Source organism: Pollicipes pollicipes, unplaced genomic scaffold (assembly GCF_011947565.3).
Source record: "Pollicipes pollicipes isolate AB1234 unplaced genomic scaffold, Ppol_2.1 Scaffold_3087;HRSCAF=3621_pilon_pilon_pilon, whole genome shotgun sequence".
NCBI lineage: Eukaryota > Metazoa > Arthropoda > Thecostraca > Pollicipedomorpha > Pollicipedidae > Pollicipes > Pollicipes pollicipes.
This window is the reverse complement of record NW_023596225.1, coordinates 28,368,270-28,389,019: the sequence shown is the minus strand read 5'-3', so window position 1 is coordinate 28,389,019 and position 20,750 is coordinate 28,368,270. Positions and strand designations below refer to the sequence as shown.

The window sequence follows — 20,750 nt, the reverse complement described above, 5'->3', positions numbered from 1 at the left end:
CAATGGCGGCCTCCATCAGGCGAATTCTCGGGAGAGGGCTCCCATTTATCAACCGAAGCTATGTACAAGGTAAGCGGAGTTGTCTGCTATAATTTCTTTCCTGTGATTGTCTCTTTCCTTTCCTCTTCAGGTTGTACTCCTCAATTTTTGGAAGAAGGGGAATGGCCACCGCGAGTATATTACGCGCGGCACGCAACTAACTCAACCAGCCAGCTAGCCAGCGTGTACTGAGTCCAGTTGGTATATTGTGTACGAAAAGTTGATCTCCAAAATACCCACCCGGGTTGCATTTGTAATATGTGAAACGCTCAACTGAATCCAGTCCTCCATTAACTTGAAAACTAGGCTGCTCCCAGTGAGGCATCGGCCTGCATCATCACCAGTGGCAAAAATTATTTGTCACAATGAGTGTGTCTGGAGCAGCCATAAGTTTGGAATTCGTCGCACAATGCTTCCGGCTTCAGCGGATAGGGTGCAAATATTTCAGTGATTATCCTGAGAATGAAATGTGGCACAAATAGTACCCCAACACCTGTTTCACACTGAAGTTATTCATAAATTCAATGCAATGTGTAGTGGCCCAATTTTGAAGCAAATGTACCTCACTAATATGTAGGTGTCCTGTACAATGTATATTTTTTGCAGGCCAGCAGCATTGCAGATATGAGCATATTTTGAACACTTGCAATCATGGAGACTTGAATCATGCATGCAGGAATGACACTTGAATGTGATTTGGAGAAACAAGTATCGGCCAAAATTGTGATAGCCAATGCCTAAAGACAAGACAAGATTTTAAAATCATCATATGACTTTCCCATAAACAAGACAATGCTGGCTTGCAGTAGGCTGACTATGGAATGATAGATTGACTAGTGGACAATAAAGGTTATAATGACTTAAGATAGGTATCCATTTTATGGCTAGACAAGGTATTTGGAGGTTCAACACCCTGCCTTGTTTTGCTAGTTTAACAGTGGTATCACTTATGAGTAACCAGTCAATTCCTGTTTTGCTGGAGATGAAAGTAAACTACTTTGATGAAGATAGTTTTAAGGTGAGATCAACTCATGTGACCTGACCCAACTATCAAAAATATTTGCAACACTTCAACCAAAATAGCAGCATGATCCACCAAGAAGTTTGAAAGATCATGTAACATGCAGGGTATAGGTGAAATTTCATGTTGGGCTAAGACAACATTGTCTCAATGTGTACAGTGTGATATTGTCATTTTATCATAGCAGTGTGGCCATGATTGCTTTAAGAATGTATGATACTGATGTTTGTATACTTGGCTGTCAGAAATTACCAGCAGTTCATCAGTAGTATCAGCTCTTGAGATTGACCAGTGAAGTGATCATGGTTTACCCCCACCCACCCACCTCCCAGCCCTCACACAAGAAACACCACCATGGTCTAAATGCTATATAACCCAAGTTTGTGAAGGTTATCAGTAGTCTGTGCATGGAGAAGAATTAATGCTGTCTGGAAGCCTAGGGACCTATCCAGGTGTAATTCTGCAGCTGACATGAACTATTGTGTCTGCCAGCCCCCAGTGTGGAGGCGGTGGTGGAGCCGCCACATCATTATGGTGAGCCGGTGTGGCACCTGTACAGTGCCGTTTGCCTGGAGCGGCTACCAGTGGTGGCCCCTCCACTTTCACCTATTGAGCGGGAATTCTCCACGCTGCTGCGACGACTGGAGTTTGAGAACAGCCTCAAGTCTGACCACGAAATGCGCCATGAGCGCGACATGTGAGTAACAGGTGCAGGCAGGTGTCATGTGTGGCTGTGTAAGTGCCAGCTGCGCGCGGGAAGGGTAGGGCGCCTGAGGGGTCAGTTTCGCGCAATCCATTTGCGATTGCAGGTAAATATGTTGTTTGGCAGGGTACTAAAGCTCATGTTCAGCATGATCATGCAGATCAATCATGGCACATCTTGAAGCCTGAGTGTACACCATGTGCAATAAATGCAGTCCCTCTGGCCGCCGTCACCTGGTGCAGCACTCCGTGGATAGAGCGATCACGTGACGTGTTTCTGGCGGAGCGGTGCGTGTTTGCGTCTGCGTGCTCCGGCCGTGGGTGACGTTTGTCCGGTCGGAGCCCGGGCCGGGCCGCCCCAGCCCCCAGCTGATGTCCGCGCGCACCGGTCGCGGCTGATCTGTGTGCGCCCGGCACCTTGCCAGAGCCACGGCTGAGGCGCTCCGGCTGTCGGATGGCGACGACGCGGACCTGATGGACGCGGCCAGCATGCAGACGGCGGCCGACTTTGAGGACGCCTGCGCCGAGGAGCTGGCCGCCTTCACATCAGCTCCGATGCTTACAGGTCAGCGATGCGCCCCGCAGGTCAGGCGGGTCGGTCAATGACGGGCCGAGTCAGAACTCAACGCAGCTAACGACGGCCCGTACCCCCGGTGGAGATGAGTGACTCCCCGCGTGCTCGCTGGAGGGGTAACTCGCTGCTGTGGTCGCGCCGGCGGGTAGGAGCCGTCACCCAGCCGGCGCTGTGTCCGATGACGGCCGCGCTGGTCTGTCTGGAGGCTGACGCGTGGCCGGCCGGCGCCGTTCGCGTCCCCAGAGGCAGACCGGGCGGGCGACCTGCGCTCCACGGACCGCGAGCTGGCCGCCAGTCTCGTGCTGGTGGTGCAGCAGCGGCTCGGCACCGGCGCCAAGTGGATGATGCCGCAGGGCCGCCACCAGTCGGGCGAGACCATGAGACAGGTGGGTGGCGGCCCCCGTCCACGGGTGTGGCCGGGGCGGCGGCGCGGCGCCGCGGACGGTTGTATCGGTGGGTGTCTGTGTTTGCGTATTTGATATCTCATATCTGATATCTGGTGTCCAGACTCGGGGCTGGGAGGTATCATTGCATGTGGATTGCAGCTGTCAGGGATTCGCCTGCCGCTGCCGGCACCAGCCAGGCACCGCCAGCTCAGACTGCGACAGCTGCCCCGTGTCGTTGTTTGTCCTGTGTGGTGTTCTGTTGCCCTGTGTCATGCGGCAGCTTATGCGTCGAACCGTCCCTCGTCAGCCAGCGTCCCGTGCTTTGGTCTGTTTGTGTCGGAGGCAGTACCCTGCATGTAGATGTCCCGTCCAGTGTGCCAGATGTTGTCCTGTTTATTGAACAGATTTAGTATTGATTGCTTAAATGGCCACGCGACCATATTGTTGATGTTAATGTTGTTTGTTTCATGGTTATCTTAATTTATTGTTTAATTGTCCTGAATGTTGGTCGGTGTGCGGGAGGGAGTCTATCATGTTGAATGGTCGTCTCCCCTGAAGTGTATTAAACAGTATCACGCGTGCCCCGAGACCTGAGTATTCAGGTCTGTGGGTTGAACTGAATAGGGCCTGTATGACTGAAGAAGTCTCAAACCTTCACTAGTTTCCTGAAAATTGAGTCCAGCAGTGCTGCGTCCAGTTCGTTAGCTCATTGCGTCGGGCAGACTTTTGTACCAGTCTGTGTTGGGTGCCGCATCTTTGTCGGGTGCCGTGCTCTGTGTCGGGTGTCCTGCTGCGTTGGGTGCCGTCTTCTATGTCGAGCAGACCACCCCGTGCGTCGGCCGGTACGCTGTGCGCTGCGGCAGGCTGGTCCGTGCGTCGGCCGGTACGCTGTGCGCCGCGGCAGGCTGGTCCGTGCGTCGGCCGGTACGCTGTGCGCCGCGGCAGGCTGGTCCGTGCGTCGGCCGGTACGCTGTGCGCCGCGGCAGGCTGGTCCGTGCGTCGGCCGGTACGCTGTGCGCCGCGGCAGGCTGGTCCGTGCGTCGGCCGGTACGCTGTGCGCCGCGGCAGGCTGGTCCGTGTGCCTGGCTGTGCTCGGGCTGAACTCTGCTCTGGTTCCGGCAGACGGCGGAGCGCACTCTGCAGACGGTGGTCGGACCGGACGTCCGCGCCCGGTTCCTGGGCAACGTGCCCTGGGGCTTCTACAAATACAAATACCCCAAGGCGTTGCGCCGCGAGTCCGGTGCCATTGGCGGCAAGGTGAGACCCGTAACTGGTGAGAGCAAATGTTGGCATTTTTGATAGCTCTTGTTGTCTTAGATGAAGCCGTGTTCCTCTCGTGCCACGAATAGATCGGACCCAAGCCTCGTTACGAGCTCACACGTTTTTTACGGCGATACCACCCGTACAAGAAGAGAATATATATCCATATATAACATGTTTTATATGGATATATGTCCTGTATACATATAGTGTGTGTGCGTGTGCCGTGCATTCTGAAGCACCAGCTGGGCGGCAGCCGTGTGCGGTGTGTGGCCGGGGCTGATGCGGCTGGCGTCAGCGGCGAACGACGCTCATCCCGCCCTGCCGCAGGTGTTCTTCTTCAAGGCCGTGCTGTCGGGCGGCGCCGTGGAGCCGGCCGCCGACGAGGTGGCCGACTACAAGTGGCTGACGCGGGGCGAGCTGCGCCAACAGCTGCTCTCCAGCTACTACCGCTCCGTCCACCGCTTCCTGGTGGATGAGGACTAACGCGCGCGCGAGAAAGAGCGGCTCCCGAGGACGGCCAGGCGCCGGCTCACTGGTGGTAGACTGACTGGTTGTGCGGCGCGGCGGCGTCCAGTCCGGCTGCCGCGCCGGGCGCCAGCTCGCTGACGGTAGACTGACTGGCTGTGCGGCGCGGCGGCGTCCGGTCCGGCTGCCGCGCCAGGCACCGGCTCACTGACGGTGGACTGACTGGCTGTGCGGCGCGGCGGCGTCCGGTCCGGCTGCCGCGCCAGGCACCGGCTCACTGACGGTGGACTGACTGGCTGTGCGGCGCGGCGGCGTCCGGTCCGGCTGCCGCGCCGGGCGCCGGCTCGCTGACGGTAGACTGACTGGCTGTGCGGCGCGGTGGCGTTCGGTCCGGCCACCGCGCTAGGTGCCTGCACGCCGTTGATGCCGCGGCGGTCCACTCATGATCACTCATCGGAAGGCGTGGTTCTCATGCGTCTCGGCCGTGCGGCGTCGAGGCACCGTCTCAGGTCACCAGCATTATGTCGACGGGATCGGCGCATGTGGTGCGTTGGCTTAAAGTGCTGCATGTGTGAGCGTGGTGCAATATATTTGTGCGTTGAAGATGACAGGATCATTTACACTGCTGCCATGATTTCACGGGCGTCGGTTTTCAGATGACACGGAGGGCATTGGTTGGCACACCCGGCTGGCATGCGGCCGTTAAAACCCCATATACACAAACGGTCGCCATCACTGAGCGCTTGGTATGGCGGCGGTCCGACGGCGCCCCCCCCCCCCCCCCCCCACTCCCACTCCCCTTCCGGGAGCGCGGCAGCTCAAACCAGACCCAGCGCCTTGTGGTTGGTCCACAGCCAGTTGTGGTACAGATTCAGCATGTGGTCTTGCGGTCGCACCTGCTTCCACTCGCCGAGGCAGAAGATGCGGTACGAGTCATTGCCATAGCGACCGATGCCGTACAGCTCGTTCGGGTATTTCCAGGTCTTGGAGACGAACTCGTCTGAGATGTGAGGGGAGCACGTCACCTCATCTCGGCGATACCAAACTCCCAGCACATGCTGCACACGTCACTTTTGGTTCCCTCGGCACGCGAGCCGGTCTGCTGTTAACTGTCTTATGTAGCGAAAGGCAATTACGACCAGACAGCGAAAGCGCTCATTGACTTGTCTGTGCCGGTAGGTCAACACAATCTCACGCAAAAATAAAATGTTCCTCAGGTCATTGTTAACAGAAACGTCAGAGGCGACCTTTGTCCAATTCGTTCAAAATCGACACGAAAACCGACATATGGGGCGATTAGGGCTCCTTTGAATTGCTCACTTCAGGGCTATGGGATGAAAGTGAGTTGGGAGTGTCGGGGCAAGAGAGCATGCAAGTGTGAGCTCTCCGCTACTGAGATTTACCCCACGCAGGACCCCCTTTTTGCTGTTTAAGCGGACGCTCGGGCAGGGTGCTTGCCAGGGAATGACGCCCCCTTCTGGCTGATGCACGTAGCCTTCCCCGGATAAACAGGGTGTTGCGAAGACTCCGGATAAGCATGAATGATGAAAGCAGGGCGTATAATGAAAACGGTAGTCATCAATATTTATGATAGCAGCAGTCGTACCTGAGAACCTGAGTCGCACCTGAGAACCAGTGGCGGCAGTCGTACCTGAGAACCAGCGGTGGCAGTCGTACCTGAGAACCTGGGTCGCACCTGAGAACCTGAGTCTCACCTGAGAACCAGCGGCGGCAGTCGTACCTGAGAACCGGCGACGGCAGTCGTACCTTGAGAACCAGCGGCGACAGTCGTACTTGAGAACCAGCGGTGACAGTCGTGCCTGAGAACCAGCGGTGACAGTCGTACCTGAGAACCGGACGATGCACTGCGTGCGCCGCTCGGCCAGCCCCAGAGGCCGCAGCAGCTCCATGACGTCGGCCTCGTCGGCGTCGCGCGCCGCCCTCGCGTCCGGCCACCGCTCGAAGAACGTCTCCAGCATCGGCAGCGCCTGCCGACCTGGCGACGGCCGACACAGGTCAGCTGAGGTCAAACGTCAGCACAACAAAGGTCAGCCGAGGCCAGGGGCCAGCACATTCGCCCAAGCCGGCCCCAGCGGTGACCGCGTACTACCGACCACCAGCCGCGCCCCCGACTCGTGCCTGCCCCGGTTTCATAGGGTGGAATCCGGGTACGTTATGCACTGCCCTTACCGGCCGTCTTGTTGAGGAAGATGGTGCCGATAAGCAGCTTCCAGGGGTCGTGGTAGTAGGTCTCCTGCATCAGCTTGTAGGGCGAGCGGGGCGGCACCCAGCGGCGGCGGCCGGACAGCGACACTGCCGGGACAGACCCAGCGGTGGGTCAACGGGTCACACTGGGCGGCGGCCGGACAGCGGCGCTGCCGGGACAGACCCAGCGGTGGGTCAACGGGTCACACTGGGCGGCGGTCGGACAGCGGCGCCGCCGGGACAGACCCAGCGGTGGGTCAGTGGGTCATACTGAGCGGTGGACGGACGATGGCGCTGCCGGACAGACCCGTCAGCGGGTCACATTGGGCCGCGACCGGACAGCAGCGCTGCCGGGACAGACCCAGCGGTGAATCAGTGGGTCACACTGAGCGGCGGCCGGCGGCCGGACAGCGGAGCTACCGGGACAAACCCAGCGGTGGGTCAGCGGGTCACACTGAGCGGCGTTCCGGGCAGCGGCGCTGCCGGGACAGACCCAGCGGCGGGTCAGCGGATCTCGCTCGGTGCGACCGTGGGACGCCCCGCATGCAGGCAGGCACGGATGGTACCGGCGATCGCCGCGCCGGTTGGTCCGTGACTCGGCGACCGGCTTTGTATAGTAACAGAGCAATCTCGTGCTAAAGAGACAGGGGAGATCCCAGTACAGGCAGCTTCCAACTATGAGAAGATAGTGGGTCATGATAGATCTCTCCTCTGCTTGGTGGTAAACTTGACGCACAAAGTTAAGAAATACAATGTCAACAGCAGCCCAAAACGAGACCCATCAATATGGCATATTTCACAAACTTTACTTCAACTGCCTCCTTCGAACGGCAGCATTTTGGACCGCGATTAACTGCTGGCAAATGTTAAGCGTTCTCTCGGTCATTACCAGCACTGCCAACTTCTGTCCGACACTTACTGCCAGATCGAGTGAAGATGAGGATCCCTTTGTGAAGGGAACGTGCACTTTGGTTTTATTTAACGGATGGTATCGAGATAGAAAGGCGCTGTAGAAACGCTCTGGCATCGCTTTCCGTTCCAAATCCAGTCGGGTCAAATTTAGCATCGCAATAACCCGACGTTGGGCTGTGACCACATCAGCCATGCTTCCGCCGCGCCGCCGACCACAAAACAAACAAATCTTTCGCACGTGTATTAGCAAATAATTATTGTCACGCCAGTTCCCAACGCACAATCCAGGTGCGCGGACGGCCGCCACCGTCAGCAATCGACGCCCGTCCTCACGCGGCTCACATGATTAATCGCCCTCACGGCTGTCAATAAAGCGGTAAAAGCGCCGCCGCCGGCCCTCAGCTGCGGGCCCGCTGCCAGCTGGAGAGAGGCCGCTTCGACTCACCCTGCACGCGCCCGCCGGCCGCCAGCAGACGCCGCCGCGCGAAGCTGAACTTGAGCTTAATCTTCTGGTTCACGTCGTCGGTGGTCACAGAGGCGGACTTCGGCTTGCGGGGCAGGCCGCGCGCGCGCTTGATGGCCTTGGCGATGCGCGCGCTGTGCGAGTGGGCGTGAGCCGCCGGCCGCGGCGTGGTCGCACCGCGCCGCTTATACGCCATGCCGACCTGCATGTGGGCGTTGAAGCAGAAGAGCTCGGGGTCCAGGTCACTGCCGATCGTCTCCAGGTAGTGGCGCACCTCGTTCTGCGAGCGGAACTTCTTGCCCATTGGACTGTAATGGGACAGGAGTGTTAGGCTGCGCGGGGCGGCGCGGCGGAGACGGCCGGCGTCGGCGGTCTGGCGGCATTGACGGCAGAGCGCCGTGGGTTAACACAATCGTCACGTTTCTTAAATACAAAAGTGTGACACACATGCGACACATGCATGTGTCACACGTTGTCACACGTGTGCGTGTGTAATGTGGAATGTTTCATTCAAGCAAATAAAGAAGACCATCACATTTGGTCAAACTTTGATGAAATCAGCAATACTAACTCGAGAACTAATCTGGTACAATCAGTTCTAGCTCATTCAGCTAAGAATAATGCAACTGAAAAGGTTGAAAATCAGGGCCAATTCGCGAATGCCTCTGCACCAAAAGTCGTGTATCGTCACATCCAGAGGCATGCAACACTGGCTCTATCCACTCTCTCCCTCTATTGTTACATCATCTGGCACCTGCCACTGCCCGGTATGCGTGCTCCTGTCAGCCGGGTAGCTTGCCGCCGACCAAGTCCCGTAGACGACCGCTTGTTGTTTATTGGTGTTTTTGGGTGCGCCAACTGCAGTGGTCATTTGGCGCCCAGTGTGCCCAAAGCACAGTCTGCAGAGCACATATTGGGCATATGAACGTGTCCGACCCTCACTTGTACACGTAGACGTCCCACTTGCCGGCCGAGACACCGGAGGAGCGCTGCACGCACTTGCGGGTCCAGCCCTCGGGCAGCGACGGGTCGTCGAAGTACACCCCATCTGCCGGCCGGACAATGGTACACACCCAGATCAGTCTGGGTACGTGCTGTCTGCCATCCATGCAGCACGCCCGACCCTGAGATCACGCACACACCATCTGCATGTCAAGCTCTCACAGCTTTGGAAGGTGCGCTCGTCAGATCCAACCACTGGTTACACAGCTGGCATGGGTCTGCCCAGCTCCATGGTGGCCTGCTGGCAACATGGACTGCACACAGATGGCACAGATGTGGCACCAGAGCCTGAACTGTACAATGACCCAGCAGCCACATCCCCAGTCTGGTAGCAGAGCTCTACTTAGTCTTGGGCTGGTTGTGCAGTGTGGCCAGCGTACACAGTATGTCAAAGGCACCATGTCTGCCTTTGAGCAGTTGAACCCATGTCACCTTGCAGACAAGAGACCACATGACCTACCCACCCATCTGTCAATCAGGGGTCACGGGCCACCACTCTCCCCCTGTTTGGATGATGCACTCATCTTCTTGCTACTGCTTGGCAAAGCCCCCTATCCCCTGGGCATTAATGGATTGGGTAGGCCTGTCATAAAACTTCCCCAACATTTTGCTTTGATGACTGTGACATTACATGTCAATACTGGAGTTCCAGTTAAAGCATGAGCATGACTGAAATATATACACTTAACAGCAATTAATCATCATTTCCATTTAAACAGCATCATTCAGCCAACAAAAGCTTGAAGCATGCAAATCCATACCTTCTGTGTCAGGTTTACGTGGTACGAAAGTTTCCTTGCTCATGGTGTGATCTGTAAGAAAAAGTTACTTGAAAAACATTGAAATCAGGAATATAACACCCATTGGTAGCTCTACACTCTGCCAACTTACAATGTATCATGTTAGAAGCTACATTGCACTGACTAATACTCAGTAAGGTTTACTGCATATATAGAGGACCCTTTGATATAAAGTATTTCTGCTGCTAGCATCCACAGAAAGCAACACATGTTGCACAAGCCCAGGCCCCACTACCTGATAATTCAAGGGCATCAGGATAATTGCAAGGTGGAAACTTCACAGGGCATAATGCTGGGCATGGTCCATCTGCACTTTGATGTCACCTGACCTTTAAACTGGCTGCTGCCACTGGTCTCAGGCCCTCTGGTCAGGAGTAAATAACAAATTGTAATATCTTATGCTGACATAGGTGGACAAATTGCAAGCCAAGCCCTCCAGCCAATGATGCAACCAAGGTAGGCATCACTGCTTGGACAAGGCTCCATAAGATGCTAAGCAAAGCAAGGTGTACTTTGAACATGTACAAATGTATGTGCATGTATGCTATAAATCTCAGAGCCAGGTGTTTGATGGATGATCACAACTAATTTCAGTACATAGTCAATCTCTTATGGAAATATGATGCTGCAAAAGTCATTCTAGGTGCATATATTGTCAAGGTTTTGTTCATATGACAAATAAGCCTGAAATTCTGTGCAAGATGGCTAAGCCAGAGTTCCACACAAGTGGTTAAAAGGTTCAGCACACCAGTCTTTTGCAGGCAAAAAATGTAGTCAAAGCATTTGTTACAAAGTGGTCAATTGCTAGTGCAAAACATGGACTAATTGTCAATGAAACAATAACATCACCAACATTTGGACCGTAACACTATCACATGTGGACATGTCTCATTTGATGGCAATAGTATTAACATAAAGATGTTCAACAATACCTACTGGCCTTATCTTTCCGCTAAGACACCTGCTCTAAACGTTCTCAAATGCCACTGCTGCACTGAGTGAAAAGGCAGGTGGGTCCATTTGTTCCCAGTGAAAGTGCGTAAATTAGGAGAGGGTCGTATTTCGCCAGTAGGTGGCCCAAGGCCCTTCCTTCGTATTCTCGCCGCAGCGGCCTCGGACCAATGCCAGGGAACGAAGGGCCTTGGGAACGACAAAACTGTTCCACTCAAGGCCAGTTTCACTGTCGTGCCTTCACGATGCGCACACCGCCCCGACCTTCACGCCCTTCACGCCAACTACACGCACGATGCGTCGCTTTTAGCATCTATGGAAATCAAAGTCTATTTGTTACTGCAAGAACCCCAACAAAGGTCGCTCAGCAAATCTCTACTTTGATAATAATTTGTGCCCTTTTGCGTAATAAAAAATATTTAGACCCATGTTTCAACAAAGAACTATGATTAATTAGAGAAAAGAGCTCTATTACGCGAATGTTTATCAAGAGCTATAAGTAATACTCCCGCCAAATACATATATGACCGAGCAAGGACATAACAGTGAAAACGAGTCGCGGTTGCGTTGTGCATGAGGTAAGCGAGGGAGACGTGTCGTAACTTGTTACACCTGCGTTTAATTGCGTATGACATGCACTCTTGCGAATGGTTTTTAGTAGGGGCTAGAAAAGGTGTCTTTAATTGCACGCGAGTGTATGGTGAGATAGAGGTACCTGTTTCGAGGGTACTCAGATGGATTATTCATGGATGAAATGCACCCTAGAAATTCTATAATATAGATGGGAATAAAGCACACATGCCTCTGCCAGTTTCATAGCGCACAAGCAGCGAAATTATTGTTATCATTGGGTGTTGTGACATTAGTGTTACTCATAAGTGTTGTGACTGCCCATAACTCATGGCACTTCCCTGTTTGAACTGGTTATGTAACATGGCTATGAAGCGTGGGTAGGATATGGTTGGCATCAGTGCCATTGAGTTTGTGCCTAAGGGTGTATTTCCAGATTAAGATGACTTAAGCAGCTGTGAGCTATGGTACAGGTCTGTTTTGATGCAATTATTTTTGATACTGATGGTAGGTGCATTTGTGCATGTCCTTTTCTAGGTGCTACATAGAGCTGGGAATCAACCATCTCTCAAAGATGCCTCAGGTAAAGCATGAGCCAAATCCAGGCAAGGGATATATATCAGAGTATGAAAAAACTATACAAAGAAACATAAAAGAGAGAATGGAGATGCTGAAAAAGCTGAATTTAGATGCTATAAAGGAAGAAGCTAAAGCAGTCATCATGCCACCCAAGAAGAAGCGGAAGGTGTTCAGAAGAGCAAAACCAGAACCGTGAGTCAGTTTAACTTATCCATGCTTATGTGATGTATCCTTGGATGTCTTTTTTGAGAGCATGAAGTGTGGACAGGGCGGCATTCAGAGCAGTGTTGGAAAAATGTTTTCATGCTGGATTTGCTTCATTGCAAGTAATAGTCTTCCTTACTATGCTCCAATGGGCCAAAAAGGTGTTGTCTTTTTGGGATTGTTTGCTTTAAATGGGGGTACTAGTACATTGGGATTTCAATCAAAAGTCCAGGGCCTTTCAACTTAGTCCAGTGTCTTTTTGATCTTACATATAAAGTGTGCACCACAAGTCTGGCCTGCATGTGGAGCTCCTGACCTTTTTACTTCAACCATGGCATGTTTCAGGTTGTTTGGTACAGCCAGCTTAGTTATTGCTTTTCTGTTTATTTTAATTCATGAAGTAAGTCCATACAAGATCAGCAAACTCTTCTCAGCCAGTGATTGAGCAGCACCACTCTGTAGTAATTATCTTCTGTTAGGCATTCTGGTGAATGCCAAGGCACTGCCTGTCACTTGTGCCAGTTTGTCAGCTGGTGGCTATTCCGTCTGTCACTGGTGCCCGTCTGTCGGCAGGATGAGCTCGGTGCCGACCCGGCGCAGTCTGCGGATTAGCAAGCTGGAGCCGAGCGGCGAGCCGCTGCCCGAGCGGCCGGTCACACCGCCGCCACCCCGCAAACTCGGTCAGTGGTGTCCCATCACATTCGTCCCGCGGCCCCCGGCGGAAGTGTCCCGCGGGACCCGGCATGAGTGGAACTCCTGTCGCTGCTGGGCCCTGGTCGGGGACTTTCGGTTGGGTGCCGCCAGGACCCGGTCGAAGTGTGGACTCCTGGTGCTGGCTTCTGGTAAGGTCTCCGGTGCCGTTGGACCGACCGGTCCGGGCGCCGCGCCTGACCTGCCGGGTTCCATACCCACGGCCAGCTGGGTGTTTGCCGCATACACATCAGTCTGCTGCCACACGCCCATCAGCATAACGTTGTCTCTGCCTAGGCTGCAAATGTTTGCCGTCCCTAGAATTTTTAGTTACCCTAGCGGCATTATTTGCTGCGCCAGACCGCCCTACGGGGCGGAGGGGGGAGGGGGGAGGTGTCTCTAGGAAGTGGCGGCGGACCCGCCCCGCTGTGAGACGCTCCAGGACGGTCGGGTAAGAGGTGGCGTATCCCCATTTGTGCTCAGGGAAAGAGACGGTGCAGGACGCGTTGGTGGATGGCTCGACCGCGGACGGCGCGCTCGGCTTCATCGAGGACATCAAACAGTGGCTGAGCAAGCAGGAGCGGCGACAGGACATCCCCGCCGACAGGTAAGATCATCAGGACATCCCCGCCGACAGGTAAGATCATCAGGACATCCCCGCCGACAGGTGACGGCATCAGGGCATCCATGCCGACAGTTAACAGCATCAGGGCCTCCCCGCCGACAGCCAACAGCATCAGGATGTCCCCATCGACAGGTAACAGTATCAGGATGTCTTGTCTAGTAATTGATGGACTATCACCAGCCAGCTGCTCCTGGTAAGGGCCCGTTACCGAAGCGTCGCGTACCGTCATTAAAACGGTGTGGTATCCGATTACCCTGTCGCTCATGGTATGCTGCAAGACGAGTTGTATTACCATGTGTGTTTACATTTCTGTGTGTTTTTTTTTATTGCGACCTGTCGTCTTTGTCAGTTTGATACATGGGTGCCACATGACTATTGTAGTCGGCGCCCCCAAAGCCAAAATCATCATCATCGTCAATTTGACATCAAGCGCTGTTGGCACAGCGGATTCAGTTCCTGTATCGCGTACATAGTCGTGGAAGTGGTCCTCTGGCTCTCACCATCGCGTTTTGGCGGTGTCGTGCTGAGCGTTGACTCGGCTCTGCGTGGCTCGGGGCGTCCCCACAGCTACACCCAGGCGCTGGCCAACATGACGGTGACGGAGGACACGTGGACCAAGGTGACGCCGCAGCGCATCTGCTCCATGGCCTTCTGTCCGCTGCAGGACAAGCTGGTGGTGGCGGCCGGCGACAAGCGCGGTGTGCTCGGTACGTGTCGGTGCTGCCGCCGGTGTCAGTGTCAGTTGGCAGTGTCAGTGTCATTTTGCGGCGTCGCCGGCTCTTCTGACTGCCGGAGTTGTACGGCATGTTCCCGGCCTGTGGCGCAGCACATGGAGGACCAGATCAGAGGGAGAACCTGACGGAAAGATGGTTTCACATCCCGGCGGGTAGCCCGGCGCAGAAGTCATTGTGTCGACTTCATGTTAGACCGACTCCGGACCTGCAATGCACGGTCGGGGTAGTCGGCGTATGTACGAATCGTGGTGCGCTCATGATGCGTCTGGATGTCTGTGCGTGGGTGACGAAGCCTACCCACCGCCTCTGACGCCGTGGAGGCCGGCGGACCTCGTCTCGTGTGGAGATGTACCCCACCCCGTCGGTGGTGAGGTTGACCCGCCGCTTCTGACGTCGTCGAGGCCGGCGGGCCCCGTCTCGTGTGGAAATGCACGCTCCCTCCGACTCCCGCACCACACCGCCCCGCGCCGTGTCCGACGGCCTTGGTTCTGCGCGCCGCGGCAGGCCTGTGGGACGTGTCGCTGGCGGACGCGGGCGTCCACCAGCTGGCGGCGCACAACCGGCACATCAACGGCCTCAGCTTCGCACCGCATGATGGCCATCAGTGCTTCACCACCAGCTACGACGGCATCACGCGCCGCCTCGACCTGCAGAAGATGGAGCTGGATCAGGTCAGCGGACTGGTCGCGCCGGCTGACGTGACGCTGCCGACACACGTCCGGCAGTGGGCTGGTTGTAATGATGCCAGCGTTCACGATTCTGACATTGTGGTTGATTTATCATTGTAGCATGTATTTTATGTTACATTCGCATATTGTTGCTACAGAGCATCGTGAGAACATAAGGATTCAGTGCCCCGGTAGGTCATGACGTCGTTACGTGAGCATCGTTGTGTGACCCTGTTAACACGCACTAGGGTGGCCGGCTAGGCACCCTTTGCTTGGGTGGGGGGTTAATTTGACCCCCCTGAGATATCGGGAACTAAGGGAGCTAAGGACACCAAATTCACAAGGCATCTTGACCTGTATGTGAACTCACTGAGGTCAAAGCTTGGAGATTCCTAGGCCATGACCTCCGGGTCAAATAAGATCAAATAAGGTTAACTTCCAGGTTGGTCTCCGAGGCGCCCCCAGAACCTACATAACTGTAAGCAAAATTCACATGTTCAGTTAAGGTCAGTGACCTTGTTTGATTTTTTAGAGGTCATGGTGACCAAAATCATGCAAGACCTCTGAGTTTTGCATTTTGATGAGCAGCAAAGATTACGCTAGGTTGTATTTTTTTAGAAGCAAAATGTCGAGCCCGGTCATTTTAGGTCAGTAACATATTCTGACCTTTAAGAACTCCATGGAAGATAAATAATGCGGTTCGTGTTATCAATAAATTCGAAATGAGCACCAGAAACTATCGCATACTGCAAGCCCTAGAGTAAAAGACAAGTTGGTTTGACCTTGGTCTGACCTTTGTACCTGACCTCAGGTCAACGCAATTTGCTCATTCAATATTGGTGTTGCCTTAGAAAGCACCTCAGAGATGTATTGCTTCGCCTAACACTCCGTTGTTGCATCAGATTTAACGATTCCCTGTAAATTTACTTCGCTGAAACCATAGCCTGACTTTGGCCTGCCATAGATCAGCGACCTTACAAGGTACATCTAAATTTTTGATGCGTAACGATCCGCTATTCATTTGTCTACAGATATGCAAAATTTGGCACGGCTGCGCCGCGCTGTTTGAAAACCATTCTGGAACAAATATTCCGGGGTGGGTCAATTTGACTTCCACACCCGAGCGCGTGTTAGCCGATGCGTTAATGAGATTATAACGTTATGACATCGCGCCTTGTTATAACAGTAAGCTGTAGAACGATCTTCATGGTTCAGGTGCCGGGCTAGTGCTTCTGCTGAGCGTTTTCTTACGTTCGCACGGCCGTTTTCGGCCGCCCTGACCCCGCGCGCGCCGCCAGGTGTACGCGACGGCCGGCTCGGAGGACCTGTACCTGATCCACCACGCGCACGTGGGGGCGGCCGGCCTGCTGATCGGCCGCAGCGACGGCCAGCTGGTGCGTGTCGACCTGCGCTCCTCCGACAGCGTCCTGCACAGGGTCGGCTCCGGAGACGTGCGCTACATCAGCGTGCACCCGAGCCGCGAGCACACGGTCGTCACCGTCGAGAGGCCCAGGTGGGTGGCGACCAACGGACCGGGCGGCGTGGAAGGCCGATGGCGCCGGCTTCGCTGCGACCTCGGGGTGGCCTGGGACGTCATGGAGGGGCCGCATCTTCACCCTGCTGGCATGCTCCACCGGACTGGGATAGCGTATGCTCGTTTCATTTTTGTAAGGCACTTAAGAGTACTTTGCCGTGTCAAAATCCCGATGAAGTTATGCGCAAAATTGAGGAAATTTGTGATTTGCTCAATGCATCCGACGCCAGAGTATCTAGTGAAGCATATTTATACGAGAGTTGGACTCATGACCGTCGATAACCGGACAGAATGTGCTCATAACACTGCTACGCCTACATTATGTGCATTTTGCTACGTTAAAAATCGGACAAGGTCAGATCAGATATCTCGTAAGAAATATGGGCTTTGCTCGTGGTGCCGTCTCGTGCACGTTCAGATGTCGACGACTTGACTTACACCTGAATGAAGGACGAGGCCCGCATGAGCGTCGGTGAACCTTTTACGCGTCACGTGGTGCCGTGGATCTGGACACATGAGCACTGCGGTGTGACCGATGTCCGGGAGTCAGTGTGGCCGGTGGCCGGGAACCAGTGTGACCGGTGTTCGGGAGCCAGTGTGGGCGGCAGCCGAGCACCAGTGTGGCTGGACGTGTCCGGGAGCCGGTGTGACCGGTGTTCGGGAGCCAGTGTGACCGGTGCCCGGGAGCCGGTGTGACCGGTGTTCGGGAACCAGTGTGGCCGGTGTTCGGGAGCCAGTGTGACCAATGTCCGGGAACCAGTGTGGCCGGTGGCCGGAAGCGGGTGTGGCCGGTGTTCGGGAGCCGGTGTGACCAATGTCCGGGAACCAGTGTGGACAGTGGCCGGGAGCCGGTGTGACCGGTGTTTGGGAGCCGGTATGACCAATGTCCGGGAACCAGTGTGACCGGTGGCCGGGAGCCGGTGTGACCAATGTCTGGGAACCAGTGTGGCCGGTGGCCGGGGGCCGGTGTGGGCCGGTGGCCGGGAGCCGGTGTGACCGATGTCCGGGAGCCGGCGTAACCGGGATCCGGAAGCCAGTGTGCCATTGCCTGGGGACGGGTGACTGGTGTCCCGCCGGAGAACCGTTCCCACGGAAGCCGTCTGCCGCTGTTCCAGCACCATCAGCCTGTGGGACATGCGCCGGCTGAAGGGCGAGCGCAGCGCGCTGCAGCGGGTGGAGCTGCCGCGCGCCTGCAAGCAGCGCCAGCATCAGCCGGCGCGCCGGCGACGCCCTGGTGGCGCTCAGCAGCGACGACACCATCCGCCTGTACAGTGGCCTCAACAGCGGCGACATGCTTCGTGAGTAGCCGCTGCCGGCGCGGCGGCGACCGGACCCCCGGCAGTCGACCCGGGCGTGAGTGGCGACTGTGCCGGCGGCGGCAGTCGGACCCGGGGCAGTCGACCGGCGTGAGTGGCGACTGTGTTGGCAGCGGTGGACGTCAGTCTAGGGTAGTTGCGGAGCTCCGACGACAGGTTCTTTTGTGTTGGTGGTCAATGACGGTGCACCATGGAGCTAATAATGGATTGTCCCGACGCAATCACGCTGTGGGACACATCAGTACAATTTTGTATCATCCGCCTAGATATGTTTTATCTGCCCCCTCCCCTCCCCTCCGTCTCCAACGTTCTGATATGTCATTGCCAAGCGCCAGTTTTGTCGCGGTTTGACTAACGATGATGATATTGACTTGTGGCGCGCCACCCTCAGCCACCAAGACGATCCGACACAACAACCATACCGGCCGGTGGCTGACCACGTTCAAGCCGACCTGGCTGCCGGACAGTGACGACCTGTTCCTGGTGGGCTCCATGGACCGGCCCCAGACGGGTGAGAGATGATCCGGTCCAGGCTAGGACGGCCGGGCCGCCAAAGCCGAACCCTGTAGAGTGAGGACTCCGGTCTGTGTTGGAATGTTTCCGCTGTTCTTACTGCTGGCAATACAGTCAGTGTGGGCTCGAATTGGACCTATATTCTTTGGGATGTTTAGAACGTCTAGAACAACGTGGGCCACCAGGCAGGGGGCAAAACCAGGTTTAGGTTTTGAAAGCGAATCCAAAGCTAAGACTGGCATAAAGCCGAAGCCAGCCGTGGAAAGTGTCTCGAAGCCGAATCAAAAAGCTTTTGAGAAAAAAACGCGATACGAACCAAATCCTAAACCTTCTTCGTTCCCATAGCGCTGCAGGCCACACGTTTTCTCTATTCTTAGTCTTTGATACGTGTCAGTTATGTTTTACATTCTCCAGTTCAACCAATTTTCTAACGAGGAGGACTAGATTTTCATGGCCTAACTAGTTGGAAGATAACTTGTAATTCGCAGCACTAGCTTTGTTATTGGCAAATGTATGGCATTGCCATTATTAAGGTGTACGAGCTGCCGTCGTCGGCCGAAGCCACGGTCTGTGTTGGTCTGCGGGCGGGACATGGTCTGCGTTGGTCTGTGGGCGGGACATGGTCCGTTGGTCTGCGGACGGGACATGGTCTGTGGTCTGTGGGCGGGACATAGTCTGCGCTGGTCTGCGGGTGGGACATGGTCTGTTGGTCTGTGCGCGGGACCTGGTCTGTGTTGGTCTGTGCGCGGGACATGGTCTGCGTTGGTCTCCGGGCGGGGCATGGTTTGTGTTGGTCTGCGGGTTGGACATTGTGTTGGTCTGCGGGCGGGGCATGGTCTGTTTTGGGTCTGCGGGCGGGACATGGTCTGTATTGGGTGTGCGGGCGGGACACACTCGCGTGTGACCGTGCGAGGCCGGCCCGCCGCCGTCCGCCGCCTCAGCTCGGCTTTCGTGCTGCAGATGGAGGTATACGACCGAGCCGGCCCGGTGTACCACTACCTGATGGGAGAGCTGCAGTCGGTGTGCTCCACCATCGTGTGCCACCCCACCCAGCCGGCCATAGCCGGCGGCAACTCGTCCGGACGCGTCTACGTGTTCCAGTGAGGGTCGCCTCAGCTGGTGCCGCGTGGCTGGGCTCCACGGACGCCTGACCCCTGGACCGGGTCCGCGCCTTGTCACCGGCTGAGGGTGCGGGCGCATGTGTCACCAATCGGAGGCGTGCAGTATGGCTCGCCGACTCGTGCGAGGCTTACCATGACTCCAGTACCTGTATGCTCACCGGTAATCGAAATTTCTCCAACGTTTGATAGCCTTGATACAACATTGCGGTAGAAGCCTTCCGCACCACCGGATGTAGTGGTTCAATAGTTTTTACGATGTTGTAGTTTAATTAGTTCACTTCAGTAGGTAATGCTGCGGTGGTTTTCCAAGGTCATCTTGATTTCTAGTAGGATTTCGCGCTGTATTCCAGATCTGGGTTACACATCAAGTGCCATCAATTCTTATAGAAGCATGCGCAAAAGACGGACGTGCGATGTTCTATACACTAGTGTAGAATGGTTCGAAATGTGACATCGTGCGATGTTTTATGCACTAGTGTAGTATAGTTCGAATTTCAGCATCGTGCGATGTTTTCTATATGAGTGTAAGGTAGGCAATACGATGCTGCTTTTTCTAAATACATTTTGATAGCTATGCCGGTCCTTGTGGAGAAAGGGATGAAAATGTCCGGTGCCGCCTCCCAGTCCACCGCGAGACCGCTCGCCATCGTTCACGTTTGCCTTGACAGACATCGTCAAGACATTTGAAAAACGGCTCGCTCGTGTGCTGTGAGCACCACCAACGGTAAGACAACTGACGCTGCTGTTGACTGCAAATAAGACCAACGCTTTCGACCGATTCTGCCCATGCGTTGGCCGCCACACAGCGGAAGGCGTGGGCGTCTAGCCCGGCTGTCCCTGCCGCTCAGACCGCATGGGTCAGAGCATTGCTGGCTGTGCAGCGCTGGTTACGACCATGTGCAGCACTGATTATGATTATACGAAGTTAGTGAAGGTCGCCAACTCCTCCAGCTGATTGTAAGATGTCTCATAAGCGCAAAATCACTCAGTCTGGTGATGGTTACATGCGCGTCTGGACCGGACGGAACTGGATGGAGCGTCATAAAGCGAGACGGGACCGGAAGGTGTCACTTCAGACTAGACCTGGCGATACTAGACCAGGCGGGATGGATGGAACCGGACGAGGTCTGATGAGATCATACGAGACTGGACGGAAGCAGACAGAACCAGGTGGCAGCGTACGGGACCGTGCGGCAGCGGACGGGACCGACGCAACGGACGCAACTGAATGAGACATAACTGACCGGACGCGACCGGACGAAATCAGAAGATGCCTTGTCGAACTGAACAGATTCAGACGGCATTAAACGTCACCGAAAGGAACCGGATGAGACAGAACGGACCACACAACCGGAACGGATCGGGCGGAACCGGACAAAATATCATAAGGCGAGGCGGAACCAGGACAAACCA

At 55.2% G+C, this 20,750-nt stretch overlaps 2 protein-coding genes across 5 annotated transcripts; one reads left to right on the top strand and one right to left on the bottom strand.

The window, feature by feature from the left end:
- The first annotated feature begins 2 nt into the window (after nt 1-2).
- LOC119090007 (39S ribosomal protein L46, mitochondrial) lies at nt 3-5,058 on the top strand. The gene is made up of 6 exons (XM_037212804.1): nt 3-69; nt 1,553-1,757; nt 2,188-2,327; nt 2,580-2,722; nt 3,845-3,979; nt 4,313-5,058. Exons 1-6 carry the CDS (start codon nt 3-5, stop codon nt 4,466-4,468), a joined length of 846 nt encoding a protein of 281 aa, XP_037068699.1. The 3' UTR covers nt 4,469-5,058.
- A 194-nt stretch (nt 5,059-5,252) lies between these two features.
- LOC119089460 (uncharacterized) lies at nt 5,253-11,084 on the bottom strand. 4 transcript variants are annotated; one of them, XM_037212167.1, is made up of 7 exons: nt 11,048-11,084; nt 9,794-9,844; nt 8,973-9,078; nt 8,013-8,338; nt 6,641-6,763; nt 6,297-6,446; nt 5,253-5,450 (listed from the first exon to the last, which is right to left on the bottom strand). In XM_037212167.1, exons 2-7 carry the CDS (start codon nt 9,834-9,836, stop codon nt 5,269-5,271), a joined length of 930 nt encoding a protein of 309 aa, XP_037068062.1. In that variant the 5' UTR covers nt 9,837-9,844; nt 11,048-11,084; the 3' UTR covers nt 5,253-5,268. The 4 variants fall into 4 exon arrangements, with proteins under 4 accessions (XP_037068062.1, XP_037068065.1, XP_037068063.1 ...); XM_037212170.1 differs by lacking the exon at nt 11,048-11,084 and adding an exon at nt 10,765-11,041; XM_037212168.1 differs by lacking the exon at nt 11,048-11,084 and adding an exon at nt 10,769-11,041.
- Nucleotides 11,085-20,750: the final 9,666 nt, after the last annotated feature.

Coding starts and splice junctions, on each gene's coding strand:
- LOC119090007 (XM_037212804.1), top strand. CDS start 3: ATGGCGGCCTCCATCAGGCGAATTCTCGGGAGAGGGCTCCCATTTATC. Junction 70..1,552: donor CAACCGAAGCTATGTACAAG/GTAAGCGGAGTT, acceptor TGTGTCTGCCAG/CCCCCAGTGTGGAGGCGGTG. Junction 1,758..2,187: donor ATGCGCCATGAGCGCGACAT/GTGAGTAACAGG, acceptor GCACCTTGCCAG/AGCCACGGCTGAGGCGCTCC.
- LOC119089460 (XM_037212167.1), bottom strand. CDS start 9,836: ATGAGCAAGGAAACTTTCGTACCACGTAAACCTGACACAGAAG. Junction 8,339..8,972: donor TGGGACGTCTACGTGTACAA/GTGAGGGTCGGA, acceptor GTCCCATTACAG/TCCAATGGGCAAGAAGTTCC. Junction 5,451..6,296: donor GTGCATCGTCCGGTTCTCAG/GTACGACTGTCA, acceptor CTCACATCTCAG/ACGAGTTCGTCTCCAAGACC.